Below are 23,337 nucleotides of genomic sequence, written 5' to 3' on the forward strand. Positions count from 1 at the left end.
AATGTTGCAAAAAAAACGCTAACCGTAACCTTAGAACAGAAGTCCTTACTTGTTGGAATAATCCTGAATTAATACTTCCCTTAATAAATATTGCTGAAAACTGAGAAAGCAAGTTTAGAGTAGATGCAAATGAAAATATTGCTATTAACAGAACTCTTAAGTATTTTTTCTCCCATCATTTCAGTTGCCCTTTTATCTTGACTTGGATAACTTAGGGGGGAAGAAGAAGGAGACTCACTGGAGAAAGTTGTTCATACAAACATGAACATCTGTAGAATTAATTTAAGATATAAAGCAGTAAGACGTAATACCTGTTTCATACCTGTAGTCTTGAGATGTCTCCATGGTAATCTTTGTCAGATGAACAACCCACTGACATTACAGAAGTTACCCATGGGACGATCAACCCAAAATGACGACAGGAGTTTATCTATACAAGACAGAATCAAGTTGTAATAAAAGAAACATTTCTATTAGTGACAGTTCCATAGGAAACTTACAGTGAGTAAAGAAAATTTTAATCTCAAATACCATAATTTAGAAGAGCACGTACCCTTTCTTACCTGGATTGTGTAATTTAATAACAAATAATAATAATAACAACCCAAATAAACTGGAAACTTCTATTTAGTTCTGTATGTCAGCTTTCCTGTTTGCAATTCTTTAGAATTCATTATTCACACAATTTTCTCATCTAGTTAGCTTTGTAAAATTGTAAATAATCCACCTGAAAAATTCTCTTTTTTTTCATTTTAACCCTAATTTCTATCCACAGCTGAAATTCCTGCTAGAAGTATATTTGCAAATGTCCCCAAGGAGCAGGACTGGCCAAAGACAGAAATACTGATTTGTAACTGCATACCACCTTACTTGACTTCAGACTTGCTTCTTTCAAGAGATAAACTGTCTAGAATTAAAATATTAAGGATGGTACTAGGATAGATCTTGGAAGAACATTGCAGTCCCAAAACTTCCTCTGTGTGGTTCACAACTTACTAGATCCTCTGTTGTTTTCAATGGCTTAGTTTCAGGAAGCTGCTTCCTTGATATTCTCCAAACATACTGAGAAGTAACCCTCAATAGGAGTTCCTGAAGTATTTCTTCCTGAGACGACACTACAAGAAGAGCTTCCCAGAAATCCACCAGGAGCTGGGGAATAGTGTTTTCACTACTATTACACAGCATCTAAGAACAAAAATGACAGAAGACAGAAAGTTAGACTATGGTGATTTTTAGTAGCAGAAGTTAGAAAATAGGAACAGTTTTTCACTTTTACTAGAAGCGTAATTTTGAATCCTTTTTTGTCTTGTGATTCTATGTAATACACTGATATGCAAAGTAAAAAGTTCATTAAGTGATTTTAAGGTAATCAATTCAGACCAACAGACTTGATTCTTCAAGATTTACTCCACTGCCAGAAATGTCAGCACAACTGGCAGCAAGTATTTACAGACTGCTAATGAGGAGGATTTTTACATATGTCAACAGACAAGTAGGTGTTTTCAGAAGAAGCCTCTATAGTCCATGATAAGATCTACTGTGTAGCTCAGCTGGTATCATGGTAGGACTCACAAGGAAGATGTTTTAAGATCTGCTGTGCCAGCAAAAAGGATTTTTACTTGGTTTCCAAATGGTTTTAAACAACACTTGTTCTAATTGGAACTTCATGACTTGCTCTTTTTGATACAAGTCTTCACAGTAAACAGATACAGTAAAGACTGCAACACACGTACACTGACCAACACGTTTTAACCCAAGTGTTGCTATTCATTGTAGATAAAAGAAAAAAAGGTTTGTCTATTCCCAGCTTAAAGAAAGCAAGCTTCAGGGACACTAAAAAAACTATTAGTATTTCTTCTTATAAACTGCAGACACTTTTCTTTCACCAATTTATACAGTTCATTAGAACATGATATACCTTCACATTTAAGCCCGATTCTTCAGATGCTCTAAAGATTTATTTAAAAGGAGCTTATGGAATTAAATTATCTAAGTTCTGTTACACTTCAGTGGCCTTGGGAAGCTCTATCACTAGGAAGCCACTGAAAGGGCTCTGAGATCAGGGTATTTTCCATTCAAATGATAGAGTAAAAGCAAAGAACTTAATGGATTTTTTTTTCCCCCCACTTAACCAGTGTTTTGTTCCAGAAGGTCCAGTTTCTGACTCTGTAGCCACCTATCGTGACTAGAATATCTCCAACCCTCATCTCCCTCTCTCTGCAGAAATGCTTAAATGTAAGTGAAGGAGCAACTGAGGCTGTTTTTCTTTCCCACAATAATGTCACTATGAAAAAAACAGAAGCAAAAACATGATCACCAGCCAACCTTGAAAAAGGTATCTGCTTCTTCTAGTTCAATTTTCCTGTTCTCATATAAAGCCACAGTGGCAGCCACCAGCAAACCAGGCTGCATCTCCTTCAGGTGAACAGCAAACTCAGTTGGCATAACAATTCCCTCTTTACGCTGATGCAAGAGTCGTGGTTGCCCAATGAAGCCACAAGCCAGTGTTGTCTACAAACATAATTAGATATAAATAAGGTAAAGAATTCAATATATGGATGATTCTACTCAGTAAACTCAGTATTTCCTCAGCTAGTGAAATTTAGATGGAAGCAGTCAGGGAAGTAAATCCTTTCTGCAATTCATAGAGTAGCTCTCCAGAAACAGAGATCCAAACCACATTTTGGAGCAACAACTCCTGAAAAACAGGCCCTGTGCCTAAACATTGAAAGTAATATGCTGTTGAAAGATAGAGTTAGTGAGCACATAAAATGGATTTCACAAAGAAATCCAAGACATTTTAATATACAGGGTGGTTTGAAAAATCACTGGCTGACTTTTCAAGAGGCTACTTTGCTGCATTTCAGTAGACTACTTTGCTAAAGTGTGATTTTTATTTTGAAAATACCCCTGAAACAATGATCAAAATGTGCTGCACTTTGTGCAACAAGAAGCTATCTTGAGTCATGTGAGTGCTTTTGAAGGTGAGTGTAACAAAATACTATTCCTATTTTAAAGACAATGGAAAAATAATGGCTAAGTAAATTAAATTAATTACACAAGAAATATAAGGCAGACCTAGAAGAAAAGTTCAGATTAGCTATCTGAAAGTGCTTCTTTTTTCCTACTTTGAAATAAAAAGACTTTTTAAAGGTGAAGTGCAATGGAACATATTTTATAGATCAGATTAGAAAGAAAGAAAACCCAACCAAAAACACTGAAACCAAAGCCACCTTATTCTCAAAATAACATTAATGCACTGTATGTTTGTTCACAACATGGCAATTTCATTTGATAGTGCTGCAAAAGCCGATGATGCTGAATATAATTTTTGAAACAGCTCCCCACAGTTCCTACCTTGCAACTCAAAACCAACTAACTTTAAAAACTCTGAAGGACTTCTTCCACCAAAGCATAATATCTAACTTTGAAACAGCTACCCATTTATTTCAAAAGTGTTTAGATTGCCAGTATCCCACTATAAGAAGAAGTCTCTGTTTCCAACTCTATCACCTTTGAATATTCCACAGTCTTGATCAAACTCAACAAGAAGTAATTTACAGACTGGTCACACACATGTGCACATCTGTTAAAGAGACAGCTCCACTAACATTTTTGCCCCCAGTGATGAGGAATTCTTACTTTGATAGCTCTGAAATAGGTTCTGATCTGGTCTCAATAAGAGTTATGTGCTTTGATTTCATATAAGATATAAAACAGTATACAGAAACTTCAGTTTGTGAACACAATAGACAAATACTCTTTCAAGATCAATTTTATAAGGGCTGTTTGAATACAGATGGTGTTTTGATGGTAATATTAATTTCAGGTGAAGAGGTGCAGAAATGCTACTATACAATCCTCCCATGCAGCTGAAGAGCACTGGCAGAGTTGGTTACAACCCAGTAAAACAACATCTAATTGATCGAGAATTAAGAGCTCCAAAATTTATTAAAAAACTTTTTATAAAAATAAGCTTGTTTTGTAAGTATTTGCCAAGACAAGAATTACGTACCTGCAGGGTAACCTCTACAGTCCCAATGTATGTCAGCCCCCCATTCTACTGTTACTGCAGACATTGAGTGGAGCCTACAAAGCATATCAGGAGGAAGAGGAGTGATCGGAAGTTTCCTTTACTGTTAAATGCAACTACAAGTCAAACTATTGACTTGGACTTTGTAAAGCATGATTGGCTCATGTTCTTGGCATACTTTACCTCCTTACAGGAGTCCATTTCATGTTCATACATTGTTAGGTCTCCCATTTTCAGAGCCAAGAAAGCCTTAGTAAGTGTCAGGACTGCTGATGGCATCATCTTTTCTACTTTCTGAAGATACTTCACAGCTGTCAAAGGACATACGTTTCTCATGCTGGGACTGCAAAGGACGTGAGGCAGCTGCACAGGGTCCGCAAGATAGAATATCTGGAGAACTTTATTTCCTGATTCCTATTGAAATAAAAGCCATTTGACAGCTCAGACCTCTTCAGATATCCATTCTTCTATGGCATATTAAAATAGTGCAGTTCTGTTGTTTTGTTTTTTGTGACTGGTTTGTTTGTATTTTTTTAAAACGGAGAAGTTCAGTTTAGCGATCAAATCACAGCGCCTTTCCTGCCGCTCTACTGGTAATAGTAAAGGATTGCTAACTGGTAGTGATTCAACCCATATTCTGGCATGCTAAGAAGAACATCTACCACCAAAATGAATTGTTTTTAGCAATCTGTACGATTTACCTGTGATCAAAGAAACAGTTTGTTTTGCTACAGAAATGAGAGATGACAGAAATTTGAGGCAAGGCTTTCTTAAAACAGAAGTGTCTCTGTGCAAGTGGGAACCAGATGATAGCAACATGCATCATGATAGCCAAACCTGTAAGATGTTGCTTGAACACAGTCCAAAGCATCACAGGTGCTGTTTGCTATTCAACAAAAATGGGAAAATAAAGATAATGTGAAAAAGAATAACTGTAAAACTAAAAAAAAGCAGTTCAGCATTTTCAAAGGGAAAGTGATTAATATTTGACACACAATTCTTAAAATCAGAACTAAATTAGCAGATTACAAATAAACCAACTTTTTTCTACCTTACTTAATTCTTCATTTGAGTCTTCATTAAGAGAATGAGTTAAGTAAAATATAAATCCTTTCGCGTATGTCTGCATTTCATCACCTTCTGAAACTAGTCTCTTTAAAACTTCAGTCATGGATAAACCTGACATTCTGTAGTATGGCAAAGCAAGGTGGTAATCCTTTGTGTCAAACCTGAAGGAAATAGAGAGGAAGGAAAAACATAGCAAAACAACTAAGGGCAATGCTTTTGCCATCACTGTAAGAATTAAAACTAAATCAAACTAAGTCGCAGGCACATCAGTTATCTGCATATATTGTTCATGTTCAACGTAGTTCCATTGAGTTCAATATAATTCTGAGTAATTAAATTCTGTTCAACGGCAATAAAGACAACCAGCTACTGAAGAGAGGACTAGGTTAGGCTGGTTTTGTAAAACACAAAAGTTTGTATTAAATATACAGTACTAATGCAAAATAGCAAAGAATTATGGATTTTCATTTTAAGGTTACGCTACTGGAAACACAGCTCACCTATGCCACTTTGACATCTAAAACATACCTGCCGTAGCAGTCTCCTAAGAAGGCACAACTTTCTCTGAATGCTTTTAGAAGATCTTCCTTCTCATCTGATTTAAGGAAATGAGGGTCCATCATAGCTGCTCTGACCAATAAGTGAGCCTCACTTAGAAGATGGATGCAGCTCTCAGTTTTAACATTTTCGTAAGTTCTACTATAATCTACCTAGAACAGACACAGGATATACTTAGGCTCCTGACAAAAATTAAGAATATACAGGAACAACTCTAATGAGGACAGCAGCCATTTGAAACAGGATTATGGGCTACTCAAAAGAAATACATTACACTATATTCAGCAAATTCAGAGATTAATTAACAATACTTATTTTTAGTTAGCAAACAACAAAAGCAGGAGTTGGGCAATACCATTTCTCTGTAAAGCTGAATTGTTGAAACAGTGTTTATAATATATAAATTCCAACCAGGCTCTGACTCAGAATTTGTTCTGGATTTGATGCTGTCAGTCTTTCTGGAACTAAAGAAAAGAGTTGAGTTGTCAGTGTTGAAATAAACATTATGCAACCAAAAAACCCCCACTCACTTTGTAATTCAAATGCATAAATAGGTATGTTTGCAGAGCAGTAAGTGCCGGAGAGTTAAGCTGTGAATTTATGTCATACTGGCTAATAACAGAACGGGGAAAGGCATGTTCATAAAATAGAGTCATCATCAGAAGTGTCCACTACATCTTCTCCTGTGCTTAACACCAGGGAGTATCAGGAATCATAGAATCATCAAATGGCTTGGCTTGGACCTTAAAGATCATCTAGTTCTATCCCCCATGTCATAGGCATGGGATGCCACCCACTGAACCAGTCAGATAGCCCAGGGCCTTATCCAACCAGACCTTGAACAGTTAAGTAATTTAAATTAGCTGTTTAATCTCCTATAAGGACTTAGCGGATGTTTGCCCCTGCAGCTCTGTCAAAGCGTTTGACAAGACATAGCATAAAGAGGTATCAGAATGCTTTTATTCTAAAATGTTGGCTCCATCTGTAAAGCCTTAAGGTTAAAAACACTGTAGGAAAACGGACTCTTTTTGTTCTGGTTTTTAATTTTATTTTAACTGTACAGATGTAAAGATGTTTACATCTTTATTTTAAAATGATGGTGCTACATAGCTTAGTATTGTCCAACTTACTTTCTTTACAGAAGACAAAAAGTATATCTTCTGCAAATGCCAATTAGAGTATGTGAAACAACACAATTGGCAGAAAATGTGCTTTATACAAGAAAACTACAGTATTTTGAATACTTATTTCTCCTGACAGGTTTCTCCTCTTCTTCTTCTGAATAATGTCTGCTCTAGACTTTAAGTAATACTGGTTCAAATAACTCTTCAATCAACTAAAGCTGTCCCACTCTTGTTAATTAACTTAAACTGACTTTAAATGTGGTTTCTGAACAGTTGTTTAGAATAGCTGCTTAGCTGTTTATGAAAAGCCTTCAAAAATGGAAAGAGAATAGCAGTTGCCATGGAAACCCATAAAAGTCACATATGCCTCTGGCTACACACATGCTACAACAGTAACTTGGGGCTAAATCTGATCCAACTTCTGTCACGGATAACTACAGTGATGTTTGCAACTTTCTCAGAAAGAACTCTTAGCCAGGTAGACATTTAAGATAAGACATTTAATTTTGTGCTGCAACATATTTGTAACCTGTAGCTTTGGCACTACATATTTTTGGTACTCTACGTTTTTAGTCCAGATAAATATTTTTTCAATTCTCATGAGAAATTCTTAGTAATGTTATTTTAACATGTTGCTGATTTCCAGCATTTGTGGCTTTATGCTCATTTCTTCTATGTCAATAAATACAACACAATTGGGAAAAAAAGCTTGATTGCTCTCCTCAGTCACTGAGAAGGCAATTATTTCTAATGAGTTTTTCAACAGAAGAACCACTCTTAAATTGCAATATCCACAAGTTCAGCACTGTACACAGAGCTATAAGTACCATCTCCCTAAAAGACACAAATCCTTACAGCATCCTTCTTGTAGGCTTTCTTCTTTCAGTAATATCTTCTGTGTCTGCCTTAGTCAAAAGAATTATATGGTTTTTGAAATGACAGATAGCTCTTGGTCCTATAAAAAGCTGCATTCTTAATGTACAGACATCGAGTGTGACAGGTGGACAAGCCTACAAAGGAAAGTGACTGTTTTGTAATTTCACTTGGCATGTACATTGAATTTTTAAATAAATCAGAAAAAAAAAGTAAGCTTTGTACAATGATCTGACATTAAAAACATTCACTGACTTTCCTAACTTTGAGTGCTTCATTTAAGCAAGAATAAAAAATACTCATAAATGCCTAACAAGAATCATTTAATAGTGAGTGAAAAAAAATATTTCATTCTTCAAAGTATCTGCACAGTTTCAGCTATGTTTCTCAAAATAATTGAGTCTGAGGTAGATGCCTAACATGGAAAACTTTATCCTGAACAGTTTGAATTTGGCGAAGTTTTAAAAGACTGCCTGCTTATAATTCAGTTGCTTATAAAAAGCTATTACAGATAGAAGTATTATATTTGCTTGCCTACTGTTACCTTATACAGCCAGTATTATTTCCCTGATTTGTTCTATATGCACTTTTCATGTAAAACATATGCTGTTACCTATAGTGGACCAAAAAATTGAAAAATGCAACCTCATTTGCATAGAAATGTTCTAAATTTACAGCTTTAAAAAGACAAAATACTACACTTACAAATTAACATACAGTGAAACAAGACAACAAAACATTACAGGTGTAACCTGCTTTTTGAAGACACCTCAACATTTCTTGAAGGAGGTGGAGGCCTACAGTAGTGATCTGGAGGATCTAGACTGTCCTGGGCTAATAAGACCCAGAAAGAGGCAGGTCTAAAACTGGTTTTAAAAAACAGCAGGAAAAATGGTAATAGCAAATAATAAAAAACCATAACACTTCCAACTCCGCGTTAGGGTAGGGACATCCATGAGGGAACGGGCCCATGAAGGACTCACACCAGCGCAGGGATGCCCCTGAGGGACTGTAGCCCATGGAGGGGTCCATGCCAGAGTGGGTGGGCACGCTGTGGATGGCAAGCTGCAGCACGGAAATGTGTAGGACTGCAGCCTTTACACCTCTCCAAAACTCCTGCATACACAGAAAGTGTGTCAGTTGACTGACTGGAGGAACTGCAACGGATTTCAATGTAACCCACCATGAAAACGCAGAAAGCTGAGACTGGAGACTGGACAGGAGAGACTGTGTCATGTGCTGGTATTTGCTATCCAGAGCAAAGAATACATGTTTGGCTCTTGAAAATTTTATTTATAAAACTTCTGCTGGCCTATGGTTTCTTTATGTCTGCTGACTACATGCTCAGAAGAAATCCTTAAATGCTATCTTAAAATAAACCTCTCTCTATCCTTCCTACTACATTTATTAATGTGTATCACAATCTTTAAATTCAGTAGATTTTTACTGATAAGCAATTTAAGGAAGGTGGAAAGTTTAGACCTCCAAGTAGCAAAAGCCCTCCTTCAAAAAACATGCCCTAAGTATCTGGTAGCAGACCTCTTTGACTGCCTACATGCCTCTTAGAAAAACTGGTTTTTCAAGGACACCTAAGAGAGAGAAACAGACAACAAGACAAGAAAAATCTTTTTTAAGTTTTATGCAGAAGAGCATGGAATTTAGTTTAAAAATAAGTGTTTTTATAGCTTTTCATGTTTTTGAAAACATTCTACTAATGGTCTACAATTTTACATGGCAATAACAGGTTGTTTCATTGAGATATCTGCAGGCCACCAAAATACAACACGTCATTCATTTTGGATATTATTATATTGGTTCAGCCACCAGGAACTAACAGGATTTCAAAATATAAGTCAACTAAGTGTCATACCACTACCCTCATTCCATTAGTGAGATAATGAGAGGTGTACCTTCACAGTCGTGTCGATATAGGGATCCTCACCACGAGCTGCTGCTGCACTGCATCGCACTGTGAAGCACTGCAGGCTCTGACTAGAGCAAAAGAAGAAAACACAGCAATGAAGGAAAGAAATTAAGATTTGATAAAAATCAAGTAGCCAAGACTACAGTGAATCGGCTGTTTTTCCTTTGAAGAAATGGGCTTAAAAGCCCAAGCAGTAGGGTATGATGAACTACCACATGAGCCTGCCTTGAGATTTCCAGGAGGCTATGAAGGATGTATCAGAGGCAAAAAAAAAAAAAAAATTTAAAAAAGGTCAGCAGCATAGAGAAACAGTCATACTATCAGTAAAACCATAAACACAGTACCTTGTAATGACATGCAGGAACTGTGGAGTGAGGACTGCCTGCTCTGACTTCTCTGAATATTGGTAAGTAGAAATTAGCTCTACTAACTTTCCAATGGAGTAGAGATATCCAACATAAGGTAAAGAGAAAAAGCAGAAGAGACTCAGAAGTTTTCTCTTGTTCTCAGTTTCCTCATAGGCTGTTGTAGAAATTCCTAGATGTAACAATGAGAAAGGCATTTTATATACTTCATAAATAAAACCCTGGCAATTCCATTCCAAGCATGATGTGTAATAGAATCAAACATGCCCAAGTTGCAGACTAGTTTTCTTAGAAGCTTGTAAAAAGAAGTTCTATATGAAGCTCAGTGCATATGTCAAAAACTTCTATGACATGTTGTCTCATTTGGAGGCATTTTCACAAAATATTAGATTTAGCACCTAGTGAAGAAATTCAGTAGTTCTAACAGCATTATTAAAGTCACTACAGTTATGCATCCATGAACTGAAAGCCTGATTTTAGACAATTACTTTTAAATTGGAATGAATACTCATCCGGAACTGCAGCTCACAAAAAAATAAAGGTCATTATTTATGGGGAGGAAAGGCTGGAAATGGCAGAATTTATTAGGATGCCACTTTAGCAGGTAACAGCTGCGTTTGAATTCTACAGACACTCTTGTCAAAGCCTGTAAATCACACAAGAGTATAAGACAGCAAGTGGTTCATTCTTTTCAGTCATCTGCAGTCAGCTGCAGTTAAATGAGGCATTGCTACTTAGCAGACAGTAAACCATCTCAAACTGAGTGAGCAGTCAATATAAGTCAAGGGCCAACCATGTCCTGGGATGCATCAGGCCCAGCATTGCTGGGGGTCAGGGATGGGATTGTCCCACTCTGCTCTGCACTTGGGGCAGCATTATCTCGATAGAATCCTGGGGGCAGCTTGGGGCACTACAATACAAGAAGGATATAAACCTATTAGAGAAGAGACTAAGGGAGTGCTGCAAAGACAGTGAAGAGTCTGAGGGGAGGCTAAAGGAGGAGGGCATTTGGTTTGTTCAGCCTGGAGGAGACTGAGGAGAGGCCTAAGAGCATTCTATGTCCAGTTCCTGAGGGAATGGCATGAAGCTATGACAGGGAGATTTAGATTGGGTATTAGGAAAAGGTTTTTCCCCAGAGGGTGGTCAGGCACTGGCACAGGCTCCTCAAGGCAGGGGTCATGGCCCAAACCTGCCAGAGCTCAAGGAGCATTTGGAAAATGTTCTCAGGCACTCGGTGGGACTCTTGGGGTTCTCCTGCGCAGGGCCAGGAGTTGGATTCAATGATCCTTGTGAGTCCCTTCCAACTCAGGACATTCTATGATACTACAAAATCTGACTGCTAACAAACAGCATTAAATTCTTCCATGGGTCTTTTGGAGCTTGAGTTAGTGAACCCCTAAAATCTGCATTAATTCCTTCCAGTTTTAATTAAGGCCCTTCAGAAAGGTAACCAGTACCTTAGTAATTATTAAGGTTTACTACTCTGATTTCCTCAGCTGGCTAAGTGGCAGTCTAGTATCCTGCAAAACTAAGGAGAATTTTATTAACTCAGTATAAAGAGTGACTGTTTTGCAACTCAAAATTTATCAACGAAGAACTGATAAAAACTGATTTAGTCACACTTTTGGTGTGTTGAATTGGTATTTTAGTGCAAGGTTTATGTAGAACTTGGAGAAATTATGACTTTTTTGTTAACAGCAGCTCAGTTTAAATTGCTGAAAAGGGACAAAGTATCTGAATTTAAAAACAAATCATACAGAAATCACACGGTGTATGAAACAGGATACACAAAGAAGCTCTCTCCTTTCATAAGTCTCACAGTCACCATTATGCATTCATGCATATCCATATACCTGTCTGGTATACAGGAAGCAGTTGAACAGAGTGCAACTTTGTCTCTTCACAAAACCCAAAAGGCGACTGGTGGGGTGCAAAACGTCTAGGAAAAAAAGTCCGAAATAACATGGGACTGCAGTGAGAAACGACGATATATGTTGGACAAGTAAACAGCACTGCTACAAGAGGCACAGCTCATGTTTTAACACTCAACAACAATGCACACTCCTACTACCAATGCCATTAGCACAGCAACACCAAGAAGCACATGGCACACCTAGATAGAACTCCATATATTGAGATCCTCTCTGCTTGTCTGCAAAATGCATGCCAAAGTTTGACATCACTGAAGAAATCCCGCAATTGATTTTGACCTCAATTTAACCTTTTTTTTCCTCTTTCTTTTTAGTCCACTGAGCTATTGGAACATCATGCCACCTCTAATACTCTTTTTATACAATTATGTGTCATCCTTTTCCCTGTTTTGCTTTGGAATTCACTGTTGGACCCTGACATCCATTCTTCCTCAGCTTTTGATAGAAATTTTGATGAAAGAGGAAGACTAAATAAGCTTCCTGAGGAAGGGACCTGGAGAGGCAGGTGCTGAACTTGTCTGCCTGGGATCCTGGGACAAGACACCTGGGAAAGGCTCGAAGCTGTGCCAGGAAAGGTTCAGACTCGATGTGAAGAAGTATTTTCTTAGCAAGATTGGTGAAAAACTGAAAAGGCTTCCTAGAGAGGTGGTTGATGCCCTAGACCTGTCCCTGTTTAAGAGGCATTTGGATTGCGCCCTTAATAATGCGCTTTAATAGTGGCTCACCCCAAAAGTGGTTAGGCAGTTGCACTAGATGATTGCTGCAGATCCCTTCCAAGTGAAATATTCCAAGATACTAAAAAATGGGCTTTCTTTGGTATCAAAAGAAACACCAAACCTTATAAAAACCCCAGGAGTTAAAATATCAGGAGTTTCCTTTCAGAAAGACAAAACACACAACTCAGTTTGGTTTTTTTGTAGTAAATTAACCCATAAAAGGGAAAATATGTCTATAATACCTGAAAAGCAGATACCGCACTTGGAAGTGCTTTGTGTCTTCTGTAGGTAACTCTGTGGATTCCAGTGTGATGGGTATCTCACATAGCTTACTTTCTTCCCCAAGCAGTTCCACTGGTTTCTGACATATGATGAACTCATCTAATTCAAGCTGTAAAGGATCTGTTGAAGTACTTTCATCTTTCACACCTAAGCAATGAAAATACTACCTTAATTGTTCAAACTATTCCACATGGTAGTAAGAAAATGGTATGACAATATAAACTAAATACTCCAGTTACATCTACCCTGCTAGCACTGGCTTCCTTAAACCACAAGATTTTGAAAACAGCCTCAACAGTCTGAATACTTAAGAGTCAAGATTTCTGTAAAAAAAAACCCAAACAGGTAAACTGTTCATTAGAAGGTGAGTTAAAGGCAAATGGCTGCAAATGGCTGGTCATCAAAAAGTGTTGACATTTGGCTGAAGAGGTTTTGAGAAGGCAAAGGCAGCTATGACAGGAAGTTGTATTATCTTTAACTCACTTAAGTCCTGGAAAGCAAATCCTAATAACACTCAGAAAGTAACTGGAACTTTTCTATGTAGTTTTTAGCAATAAAAAAAATAGGGGCAGGATGCCATTATCTGAGGAAAGACCCATCTTCACTCAGTGAAGAGCATTACATTTATATTGTCCCTATCTGAAAAGTCTTATTTACCTTTAAATTTTTTCTAGGTATAGTTTCCATTTCTAAACAACCATCCTTTTGAGTTTCTTCAATTACAAAGAAAGGACCTTCCTAAGGTTTGCTGGTGTTGATCTGATAAATATACTTTTGGAGAAGTGGGAATTGATAATTGATTATATACAGATTGATGTCTTGCAATACATGGGAATGAAACCTGAGTACATCTGTTTCCGGGATTTCTAGAATTCTAAGGTAAGCCCCGGAATAAGATAAAGGACCGAAAAAGGAGAATTTGCTTGATTATGGCAGGTTCTGAGCCTAAAAGTTAAAAAAGTACATAGGCATCACAACAAAAACATTCTTAATTGTGTTAGCCAGTTCCTTAGGCAGTGACACCAATACACTGAACACAGCACACTAAACTACTACCACTTTAACTTGGCCCATTATGGCACCCTAAAACAGGGACCTAACTGTGTGACTGCAGAGGCTGCACAATCCTCTAAGTGTGCAGCATGATGGCATATTTGTTTGAAATTTGAAATGTCACCTCCAGCTGCAGGATGGTACAACTTTTCATGCTTTAGACTATTTAGCTGATAGTCAGTTATAGGACAATCTGGAAATATTTTCTGAAGGGCAAAGACCTTGTTCAAGACTACTTTCAGAACAACAGGAATCAATAAGCAGATTCTTAGAGATTTAAAAAAAAATTAAATTATTTCAGCACCTACCTCCATCCACAGCCTTTTCTGGTGCATTGACTGCCTGAGCACATTGCTCTGTCCTGTCTGCCCTCTGCTGGACCAGTTCCAGTTTCAGCATTAGAACATCCAGCTCTGTTGTTACAGCTATATGTCTGGCACAAAACGCAACTTCAGCAGGAATGAGGTTATTAATGTGCAAAATTAAGGAGCGTTCAAAATCTAACACAGTCAAATTCTGATTTATGACCCGGTATTTCAAACAGAACATGACTAGTTTATTCTTGCAGCCCACAAGAAGATCTCCATTCACAGGACAACACGAAATGCACAGTGGAGGATCTGAAAGTGGCATTTCAACAACTGACATCTGTTCTTTAAAGGTTTCACTGTATGACTCTTCCATCTTGTGACCAACCATCCGAACACACACGCGAGAACTCCCTGCAGACATGCATCTCCAGTTCATATATGCTCTTAGGAAAGTTGCTTTGCTTTTTTCTTCAATTGTCACCAGATAGTCTCCTTAAAAGAAAGCAGTTATACTGATACATCATGAAAAAACAGATGACAGTTTCTTTGCCTGCTGTAGTGTGCTACAAAGAACATCTTCAAGGCTCAACTCTTAAAAAAAATTCCAAAAACAGTTTTCACCATTTTTTCTCTAACCGAATACAAAGCACAAGCTTCTTTGCTGGGTGGCACACACTTCTCACACCACTAAAAGCAAGGACTTACATATGTAGGTCCAGAGTAACCCCTATGTAAATCCTCTCTACAAATTGTGATTGCATACAAGGTTCCCCCCACCTCCCCGCCTTCTTATATCCATTAATGAGGAGATGTTTTGTTCTCCACAGACCATGGAAGGCAATAGACAGACCACCCACTCCGTGCTCTAAAAACAAACAACAAACCAACAACAACCAAAAAACGCAAAACAAAAACACCGAAACAACCCCCAAAAGCAGGGGAGGGAGCACAGACCGCAACCGAGCCGTAGGCAGACGACGAAGGGAGATGTGGCTTCCACCCCTCCCTGCAGGCCCAAGCGCCGCCGGCGCTGGAACCGGCCCGCGTTTCCCAGCCCGGCCCGCTGGCCAGCCCGCTCTAGAAGGCGCGCCTCACCTCCGGCTCGGAAGCAGCCTGAGAAAGGGGCTGAGGGGGAGGCGGGTGGAAGGGCCAGGCCCTCCTGCCGCGGCGGAACCCGAGCAGCTTTGTTCGCCTCCCGGAGCCCCCCATCCCCGCCCGGCGGAGCTCCAGGGCCGCTCCACGTACTCGAGCCTGACGCGTCCCGGCCTCTGCAGCCGACCACTCACGGACCCAGCCATGGCTGGGACTGACCTGTCGAGCTGTGCGCCATGCGCAGCACCGGACCCAGCGTGGCGAAGGAGCCCAGGGCCTCGCAGCGGCCCTGTTCGTGCACGGCGAACACCTCCACCTTGCAGCTGGCCGCCGTGCTGGCCACGAACAGCACGTCTTGGCCGCAGCAGAAGTGCGACGGTTCTTGCTTGCAGGGCACTACTCGCTGTGACCCGAACGGGTGCAGATTGTACAGCTGCACCATGGTCCCGAAAAGTTCCGCTGTAGCAGCGGAGGGAGCACCCGCAGCCTCCCGGGGCGGCGCCCTCCACTTCCGCGGTGGGCAGAGCCGCCTCCGGGCGGCGCTGTGCGGGGGCGGCTGCGGCCGGCAGTGTGCGGCTGCCCCGGGACAGGTACTCTCCTACCTGTCCGTAGGTAGGAGGTTCCGTGTGCGTGGCCTTGGCGTGTTTCCACTGCAGAGTGAGCACCCCCGGAACCTTCCGTCATGGCAGAGTAGCGCTGTACACTAGTGGAGCTCTTGAGTGGGAAGAGCAACTGGAAGTGATCGTTGAGGTGTGAGACGGATTGGGAACGGTGGCTCGTAAATGGAAGACCTTGATGATGGGTGTTTGGTCGGTGGTTTGTGTGCGGAGCAGGCTTCACTTGGGCACGGCTTGGAGCCGCTACCGCCGGCAGGAGCATGCCTAATGCATTAGGCTACTGAAACCTGGGCTCTTCCAGTTCTCCCAGCGTCAAAAATAGAAACTTTTTTGTATTTAAATACAGCAGTTCTTTCTTAATAACCAACAAAAAAAAATTAACACCCAACCCAACAACCCACCCCAAAAAGCCTAGTTATTTCACAGAATATTCCCAGGTAGAAGGGATCCACAAGGATCACTTGAGTCCAACTCTTAGCTGAATGGCCTATATGGGAATTGAAACCACAACCTTGGTATTGTTAGCACCGTGCTCTAACCAGTTGGGTCAGCACTTTTTACACAAAGCCAAGTGTCCTATGATAGAGCTGCTTCTATGTGTCTCTAAAGCTCTATTCATGTGAGCATACTAGTAAAGGATATTCGATTTTTTTTTACTATGCTAATGTAGGAAGGTAAAAATTACTATGCTCTTTTAAAGCAGGTAACAGATCAGCTAGTCTCAAACTGTCCTTCCTTCATGAATACACACATTAATAGTGAAGAAAAAAAAAAGCAGCAGTATAATCTTTGGAACTTTATTTGGAAGCACATTTGAAAACAAACAAGGTTCTGCAGTTATTTGTTGTTTTTTTTTTGTAAACAGATTTTTCCAGGCTTTAGTTTTCTCAATATTCATCTCCTTCTTCAGCCTCTGCTTCTACTGAGTCTAGGCCAACTTCTTCATAATCTTTCTCAAGGGCAGCCAGGTCTTCCCGGGCTTCGGAAAATTCACCTTCCTCCATCCCCTCCCCAACATACCAATGCACAAAGGCACGCTTAGTATACATGAGATCGAATTTGTGGTCGAGCCGAGCCCAAGCTTCTGCAATAGCAGTTGTGTTACTCAACATACACACAGCCCGCTGCACCTTGGCAAGATCAGCACCTGGCACCACAGTTGGAGGCTGGTAGTTAATGCCCACCTTCAAGAAAACAAATGAGAACTTTCCTTAGGAATACTAAGGCTTAAATACTCATTTCTCTTAACAATCAAAAATCACCATTACAAATAAATTATAGAGCTTAGAGTTATTTTACACTTTATCAAAGTATTTAACAGGGATATGACAACACTGTAGCGTGACTGTCACCTCTGAAGATTACACAATTCCTAATCATTTAGATATTGAGCACTTAAAAAGCTACATACCTTGAATCCAGTTGGGCACCAATCCACAAACTGAATGGTACGTTTAGTCTTGATAGTGGCAATGGCTGCATTGACATCTTTGGGTACAACATCGCCTCTGTACAGCATGCAGCAGGCCATGTACTTGCCATGGCGAGGGTCGCATTTGACCATCTGGTTGGCTGGTTCAAAGCAAGCGTGGGTAATTTCAGCCACAGATAACTGCTCATGATATGCTTTTTCAGCAGAGATGATAGGGGCATATGTTACCAAGGGGAAATGGATTCGTGGGTATGGAACCAGGTTAGTTTGAAATTCTGTCAGGTCTACATTGAGGGCTCCATCAAAACGCAGTGAGGCTGTGATGGATGAAACGATTTGCCCAATTAATCGGTTTAAATTGGTGTAAGTAGGACGGCCAATATCCAGATTACGACGACATATATCATAAATGGCTTCATTATCTACCATAAAGGCACAGTCTGAATGCTCTAATGTTGTGTGGGTAGTTAGAATTGAGTTGTAGGGCTCCACTACAGCAGTGGAAACTTGTGGTGCTGGATAAATCGCGAACTCCAGTTTAGATTTCTTGCCATAGTCAACAGACAGCCTTTCCATGAGCAGTGATGCAAACCCTGAACCAGTGCCTCCTCCAAAACTATGAAAGATAAGGAAGCCTTGCAGCCCTGTGCACAGGTCAGCCTAGAACAAGGTGTGAAAAAATGGGAGAAAAAAGTTATTGATGGTTTTGGAGTAGTAAGTATTAAAATAATAATTCAAAAGCATCTCTGTCATACATTTGATATTATAACATTGTTACAAAAAACAAAACAGTGTTCTTCAAAGGTCCTGGTTTAACTGATTGAATTTTTATTTAAAGGGGGGGTAGGTAAGGCCAGGAAATAAAAGGTTTATTTTGTTTTGAACAATTAACTATGCACAAAATTCTTAACGAAAAAACAGCAAACCATCAGTATAGCTAGCTATAGAGCTGTATCAATTATTTCAAATACTAACTTGTAGCATGAATCCTTACCAGTTTGCGAATGCGGTCTAGCACTAGATCAACAATTTCTTTTCCAATGGTATAATGGCCTCTGGCATAATTATTGGCTGCATCCTCTTTCCCAGTAATGAGCTGCTCAGGATGGAATAACTGCCTATACGTGCCTGTACGTACTTCATCTACAAAAAAAACCCAAAATACCACATCATAAATTTGATCAGTTCTTTGTGTGTGTTTAGTGACTACACACGAAGCACACATGTCAAAAGCGTGTAGACAGCATCTCCGACTACATGCAGCTTGTCTGACTAGTCTAAAAAGTTGGCACAACTTCTGCCCCTTTGTTTCAGAGTAAACATCAGGCACACACAAATTAAATATGTACTCAAGGAACAACACAGAGATCACTCAGAAAACTACATTACAGGTACAGACACGATAACAGCACTGAAACAAAACTCTGTATGCAGTGCAGTGCAGCAGTCTGGAAAGATGATCCAGACTACAAAAAAGTTCTCTTGTTCTCCAGATATTGTTACCTGTACACCATTATTTAATTTCTTTCAAATAACAATAACTGCAAATGTCAAAACAGCATCTAAATACACATTTTAAACTCTAGAGTGCTCTAAACAAACAAAAAAAAGACACTAGGGAATCCTTAAAGGATTCTCGCTTTTTCACTTAAGACCTTTACTGTTGCGTACATACCAACTACGGTTGGCTCTAGGTCTACAAACACTGCTCTCGGAACATGTTTACCAGCTCCCGTCTCACTGAAGAAAGTGTTAAATGAATCATCTCCACGTCCCATAGTATTATCACTAGGCACTTGACCATCAGGCTGGATCCCGTGTTCAAGACAATACAATTCCCAACACGCATTGCCAATCTGAACACCGGCCTGACCAACGTGGATGGATATGCATTCACGCTGCAAAGTAAAAAGACAATGATAATGAGATATGGAGCTACCCGCCTGTGGGTTGTACTTTCCACGATCTTTCTCTGCTGCAATGTTCCCTGGTTACTCTTAAATGACAATTTAAGAGAACAAGTTGTCTCCTGCTGGCAAGACACTACTCTCCTTTGCTGACCTGCACTGACTCTGTGAATATTGGAAGACCCTAAAGACAACATAGTCCCTATGGACACATGGGTGAATAAAAATTCATTACCCCTTACAATGCTGCATATATATTCCATCTTTAATATACCTAGTCTCTTTTTCACCTTCTTTTAGTTTTTGGAAGACCTCTTTATATAATATCCCCACAATTTTCTTGACTTGTCACCAGACCATGTACCGGGTAACTGTTGCAAGAATCTTTCCTGCACAAGACCATTCAGTACCTTTTCCTTTATAATAAACATACCAGTATCTAGGTCCTAGCAATTACTACGTATTTTTCCCCTATATATTCCTATGTGAAATCATCTTAAGAGTCACAATTAAATGTAATAAGCCCCCTTTAAGCTAGCTCCTTTGATTCTAAGTGACCGTGCCATATATGTTTAATCTTCCAATACCTGAATTGCCTTACACCTGAGAGGGAAATAAGGTGATTTTCTAGTTTACTGTTAAGAGTGTATCTAGAAAAAAAGCAGAGGTGGACAAGAAAAAGCAAGGCGCCCGGGCTGCTTTCCCAGTAGCTTCATCAAATCCAGCAGTCTCCCGCAGACCCGTCACGAGATTCGCGCCGCCCGCCGAGCCCCTCACCGCCGCCGGCCACACCTCTTCCTCTGATTGGCTAGGCCCAGAGAGCGGCTCCCGGCGCGCGGCTCCCGGCGCGCGCCGCCCGCCCCGTCCCTCCGTCGACTCCGGAGCACGCGCTGCGCCTTCTACGGCTTCACGCGCCAAGGCGGCTCAAAACCGGCATATAGATCTGCCCGCCGCCCGATAGAGGTTTCAGTTCGTCCCTCGCCTCTTAGCGCGGGAAGTGCCTGCTCCGAATAGACTTCCCTTGCACATAATCTTGTCTTGCTAGCTATCGGCCGGTTTCTATGCCTCGCCTCACCTGAGGCGAGGCACAAAAAATCCCTATTAAGCTTTCACACTAATTTCTCTCCTTCTCCCCAACCCTTCTGCCTTAGAGCTACCGCGGGGACTTCAGGCAGAAACTGCCTGCGAGTTCTGCCGCAGCACGTGCAGTCATGAACTCTCCTGAAATGCAACAGAAGCAGTCCCAAACGCTCTCCCCCGCCCCGCAGCCACAAGGATCCCGTCTCCCAAATGCCCCTTCTCCCCCCGCAGCTGCAAAGATCCCGTCTCCCACCATGGTGCCTCGCTAAGGTGACGAGCTCCGACTGCGCTACAACACGACCGCCGCTGAGACCGACCAGAACCAACTGCCGACCGTTAACCGCCTCAAACCCCTCGCCTCAGGTGCGGGCTCCCATTGGCCATTACCCGCGCGGACTGGGCGCGAGGGAAGGTCTCTGATTGGCCGGTGAGGGGGAAGGCTGGCGCGGGCAGGAGGCGGGTCCTGTCCTCTCGAGGCGGGAGAGAAGGACCGTGCTAAGAACGGCGTGGGGACGCAGTGCCAAGCTGTTTTCATATGTCAGCGTGATCTATGCTAAGTGTGGTGATACAGAAGTACTACTTCCTGTAATCTCTCTTGATAATAAAAGGAATCAGACCTGCTTTCCCAAGGGGAGCTTTATTTAATAGAAAAACAGAGCCACTCTATGAGTAGTGAGCACATTTTCCATTCCCTGCTTTTGACTAGACAGATTCACTTTGTCACTTCTGGAAATTGTGTGATTAACTCCTCAAACCAGCCGAGGAAGTGGGAAGAGACAGGTGCCTTTTTGCTTACATGCTCAGAGTGAAATATTACTCAAATAAAGTGCCAAATAAAGAAATCCATTGCTCTTGAAATATAACAATACTAGGGTATTCCAAAGAAATAGGTCAAAATATAACATCTTCACTCCTTTGAAGATTAGTGTTATTTACAGTTTTTGTAAGACAAGACGAAAGATTCCTTGTTGATTTTTCAGGATATTGGAAGACCAATGAGATAATGGACAGAACCTTTTTTAGAAGGTTGTTGTTTGTTTTCCTGAAGAATACAGGATGGAAAAAATTATTTGAAAATTGTTCAATAATTATTTATAGCTTAATTATTAACCAAGTGTGAAAAGCAAAGTTCAGTCTCTAGAATTTTTAAAAGTTTAGTAAGTGAATAAAATGGGACAATGTCCAGCACTGGGGTGTTTCTGGCTATTTGCCAAAGAACACTGTTACATTACTGAGGTACACTCATATTCATGTGTTTCATACATTATTCAAACATTCTTGTGAGCTTTTTAATGTTTAAGGAATTCTTTTGTTTGATTTTACCCTCTGACTTATCTGCACAACATTCTGTCGGTTAGGTCAATATATTTTATTTCTTTTTGTGTCTGCGTCCTGTTGTTTCACACTCCCTGATAAGGTGTTAACAAGTTCTTCTCCAGTTTTTCTCGGTGCTCTGGTTTGTATTGCTCTTATCATTTGGAGAAATCGGTCAGCAGATGTGGGGGAAACAACATAATTGCCTTACGCTATTCCCTTAGTTACACAGAAGCATTTTATAATTTTGTGTTTTGCTAAGGCCTACAGTATAATACATTCATTACACTACTATTTCTACAAGCTATACGGTGCATACATAGATATAATATATTCATCACATTACTATTTCTATAAGCTGTACGGTGCAAAACTAGTAGATTGTGTTATACTAATAAGCAGCTAAAAGGAGTTACAAATTATACCATATCTAAATACTTATGATCAATAGCAACATGTAAGAGCTAATACATAAATGCAAAAGCCAATATTATATTGTCATTTTTAACACCAAGTATGACTTGAATTTCTTTACTTAAAATATAAAGTAATCGTAACTATAGTGTCACATCCATAGTATTGTTCCTACTCGAATAGCTGCCACATGAAAATTGCTTATTCCCATTAGGCATTGTGTTGCATACATGCTTATCACTCAGCATACAGATGAGGTACTTTAAGTTCTAATTACCATTTTTCCAAGTAGGATTACTCAGTATATTTTGAAATGGTAGGCCAGAATTTTCTGTAGTATGGGGCAGCTTGGGTTTTTATGTATTGTACGCTATATCCTCATTGTCTATTAACTGTTCTGATTGCATTTTGATCAATGGAACTGTTTTGAAGCATGAGAGATCAGAATGTTTCCTGTACGAAAATCTATGTGTTTAAGTATGTTTCTATATTTGCAAATGACAAAACTCCTGAAGAATTGTGTGAGACATTACTAAGTAAAATTAAGTTTATTCTAGGCTCTGGTTCAGATGAAGAATGCACAATTTCCTTGGAATCACTGACTCTTCCTGTGATAACCCACTGTGCACATGTATTTTGTAAAACGTGTATTTTTTAAGTCCTCAGAAATGAACAAGTTGGTTGTTCTATGGTTAAAAGTAATTGTAATAGCTATTCAAAAGCAATGAACTGCTATCACCAGAAGGCTGTCTAGCTATTGTTCATTTATGTTCAATCATGAAGAGTAGAAACGTAGTTATCATCTGGCTTGTAAAAACTATTGTCCTGAAGTCAATCTATGGAGAGAGTAGCTGAACAGTGGTAAGGTCCATCAGTATTTTCAAAAACTTGTCCTGCAGTTCTTACCTTACTTTCTCCCTGAAGTAAAAGTGTACAGCATTGCATGCTTCCATTGGGCTGGGTGCCTCTTCACTGCTTGTATGTGATGTGACGCACATATATATTATTATGCTTGAAAGAGACCAAAGCTGTGTACTGGAAGTTGACTGTTGAATTAAAATCATGTCTGCACTCCTTTTTCCAATCTGATAAGACAGTGAAATAGCTGTCTTGCTAAAGGGCCATCTTTATGTCCCTTCTCTGGACCCTATCCAGAAAAAGCTTGGATATGAGTATACTTGGATTGCTCTTTTGAAAACCACAGTATTTATTTTTGTTGTGTGCTTCTAAGATACACTTGTCC

General features: G+C 40.0%; 2 protein-coding genes across 4 annotated transcripts in view; both read right to left on the minus strand.

The window, feature by feature from the left end:
* Positions 1 to 15,852, minus strand: part of HPS3 (HPS3 biogenesis of lysosomal organelles complex 2 subunit 1) — a 21,731-nt gene extending 5,879 nt beyond the window's left edge. The window contains exons 1-14 of one of the 3 annotated variants that reach the window (XM_015637631.3): positions 15,550 to 15,850; positions 14,236 to 14,730; positions 12,835 to 13,021; positions 11,799 to 11,884; positions 9,925 to 10,117; positions 9,567 to 9,648; positions 7,639 to 7,793; positions 6,015 to 6,123; positions 5,630 to 5,811; positions 5,085 to 5,262; positions 4,217 to 4,447; positions 2,326 to 2,511; positions 997 to 1,185; positions 323 to 430 (exon numbers count right to left, since the gene is read on the minus strand). In XM_015637631.3, coding sequence (XP_015493117.1) covers positions 323 to 430; positions 997 to 1,185; positions 2,326 to 2,511; positions 4,217 to 4,447; positions 5,085 to 5,262; positions 5,630 to 5,811; positions 6,015 to 6,123; positions 7,639 to 7,793; positions 9,567 to 9,648; positions 9,925 to 10,117; positions 11,799 to 11,884; positions 12,835 to 13,021; positions 14,236 to 14,730; positions 15,550 to 15,772 — 2,604 coding nt within the window. In that variant the 5' untranslated portion in view covers positions 15,773 to 15,850. Of the gene's footprint in view, positions 1 to 311; positions 431 to 996; positions 1,186 to 2,325; positions 2,512 to 4,216; positions 4,448 to 5,084; positions 5,263 to 5,629; positions 5,812 to 6,014; positions 6,124 to 7,638; positions 7,794 to 9,566; positions 9,649 to 9,924; positions 10,118 to 11,798; positions 11,885 to 12,834; positions 13,022 to 14,235; positions 14,731 to 15,333; positions 15,529 to 15,549 lie in introns of those variants that run through there. The other 2 variants (XM_015637632.2, XM_015637633.2) reach the window with 2 other exon arrangements.
* An 876-nt stretch (positions 15,853 to 16,728) lies between these two features.
* TUBA3C (tubulin alpha 3c) lies at positions 16,729 to 20,727 on the minus strand. The gene is made up of 5 exons (XM_015638323.1): positions 20,620 to 20,727; positions 19,055 to 19,277; positions 18,374 to 18,522; positions 17,359 to 18,039; positions 16,729 to 17,131 (listed from the first exon to the last, which is right to left on the minus strand). The coding sequence occupies exons 1-5, from the start codon at positions 20,620 to 20,622 to the stop codon at positions 16,835 to 16,837; spliced, it is 1,353 nt and encodes a 450-aa protein (XP_015493809.1). The 5' UTR covers positions 20,623 to 20,727; the 3' UTR covers positions 16,729 to 16,834.
* Between the last annotated feature and the right edge of the window lie 2,610 nt (positions 20,728 to 23,337).

This window comes from Parus major, chromosome 9, assembly GCF_001522545.3.
Source record: "Parus major isolate Abel chromosome 9, Parus_major1.1, whole genome shotgun sequence".
Classification (NCBI taxonomy): Eukaryota; Metazoa; Chordata; class Aves; order Passeriformes; family Paridae; genus Parus; species Parus major.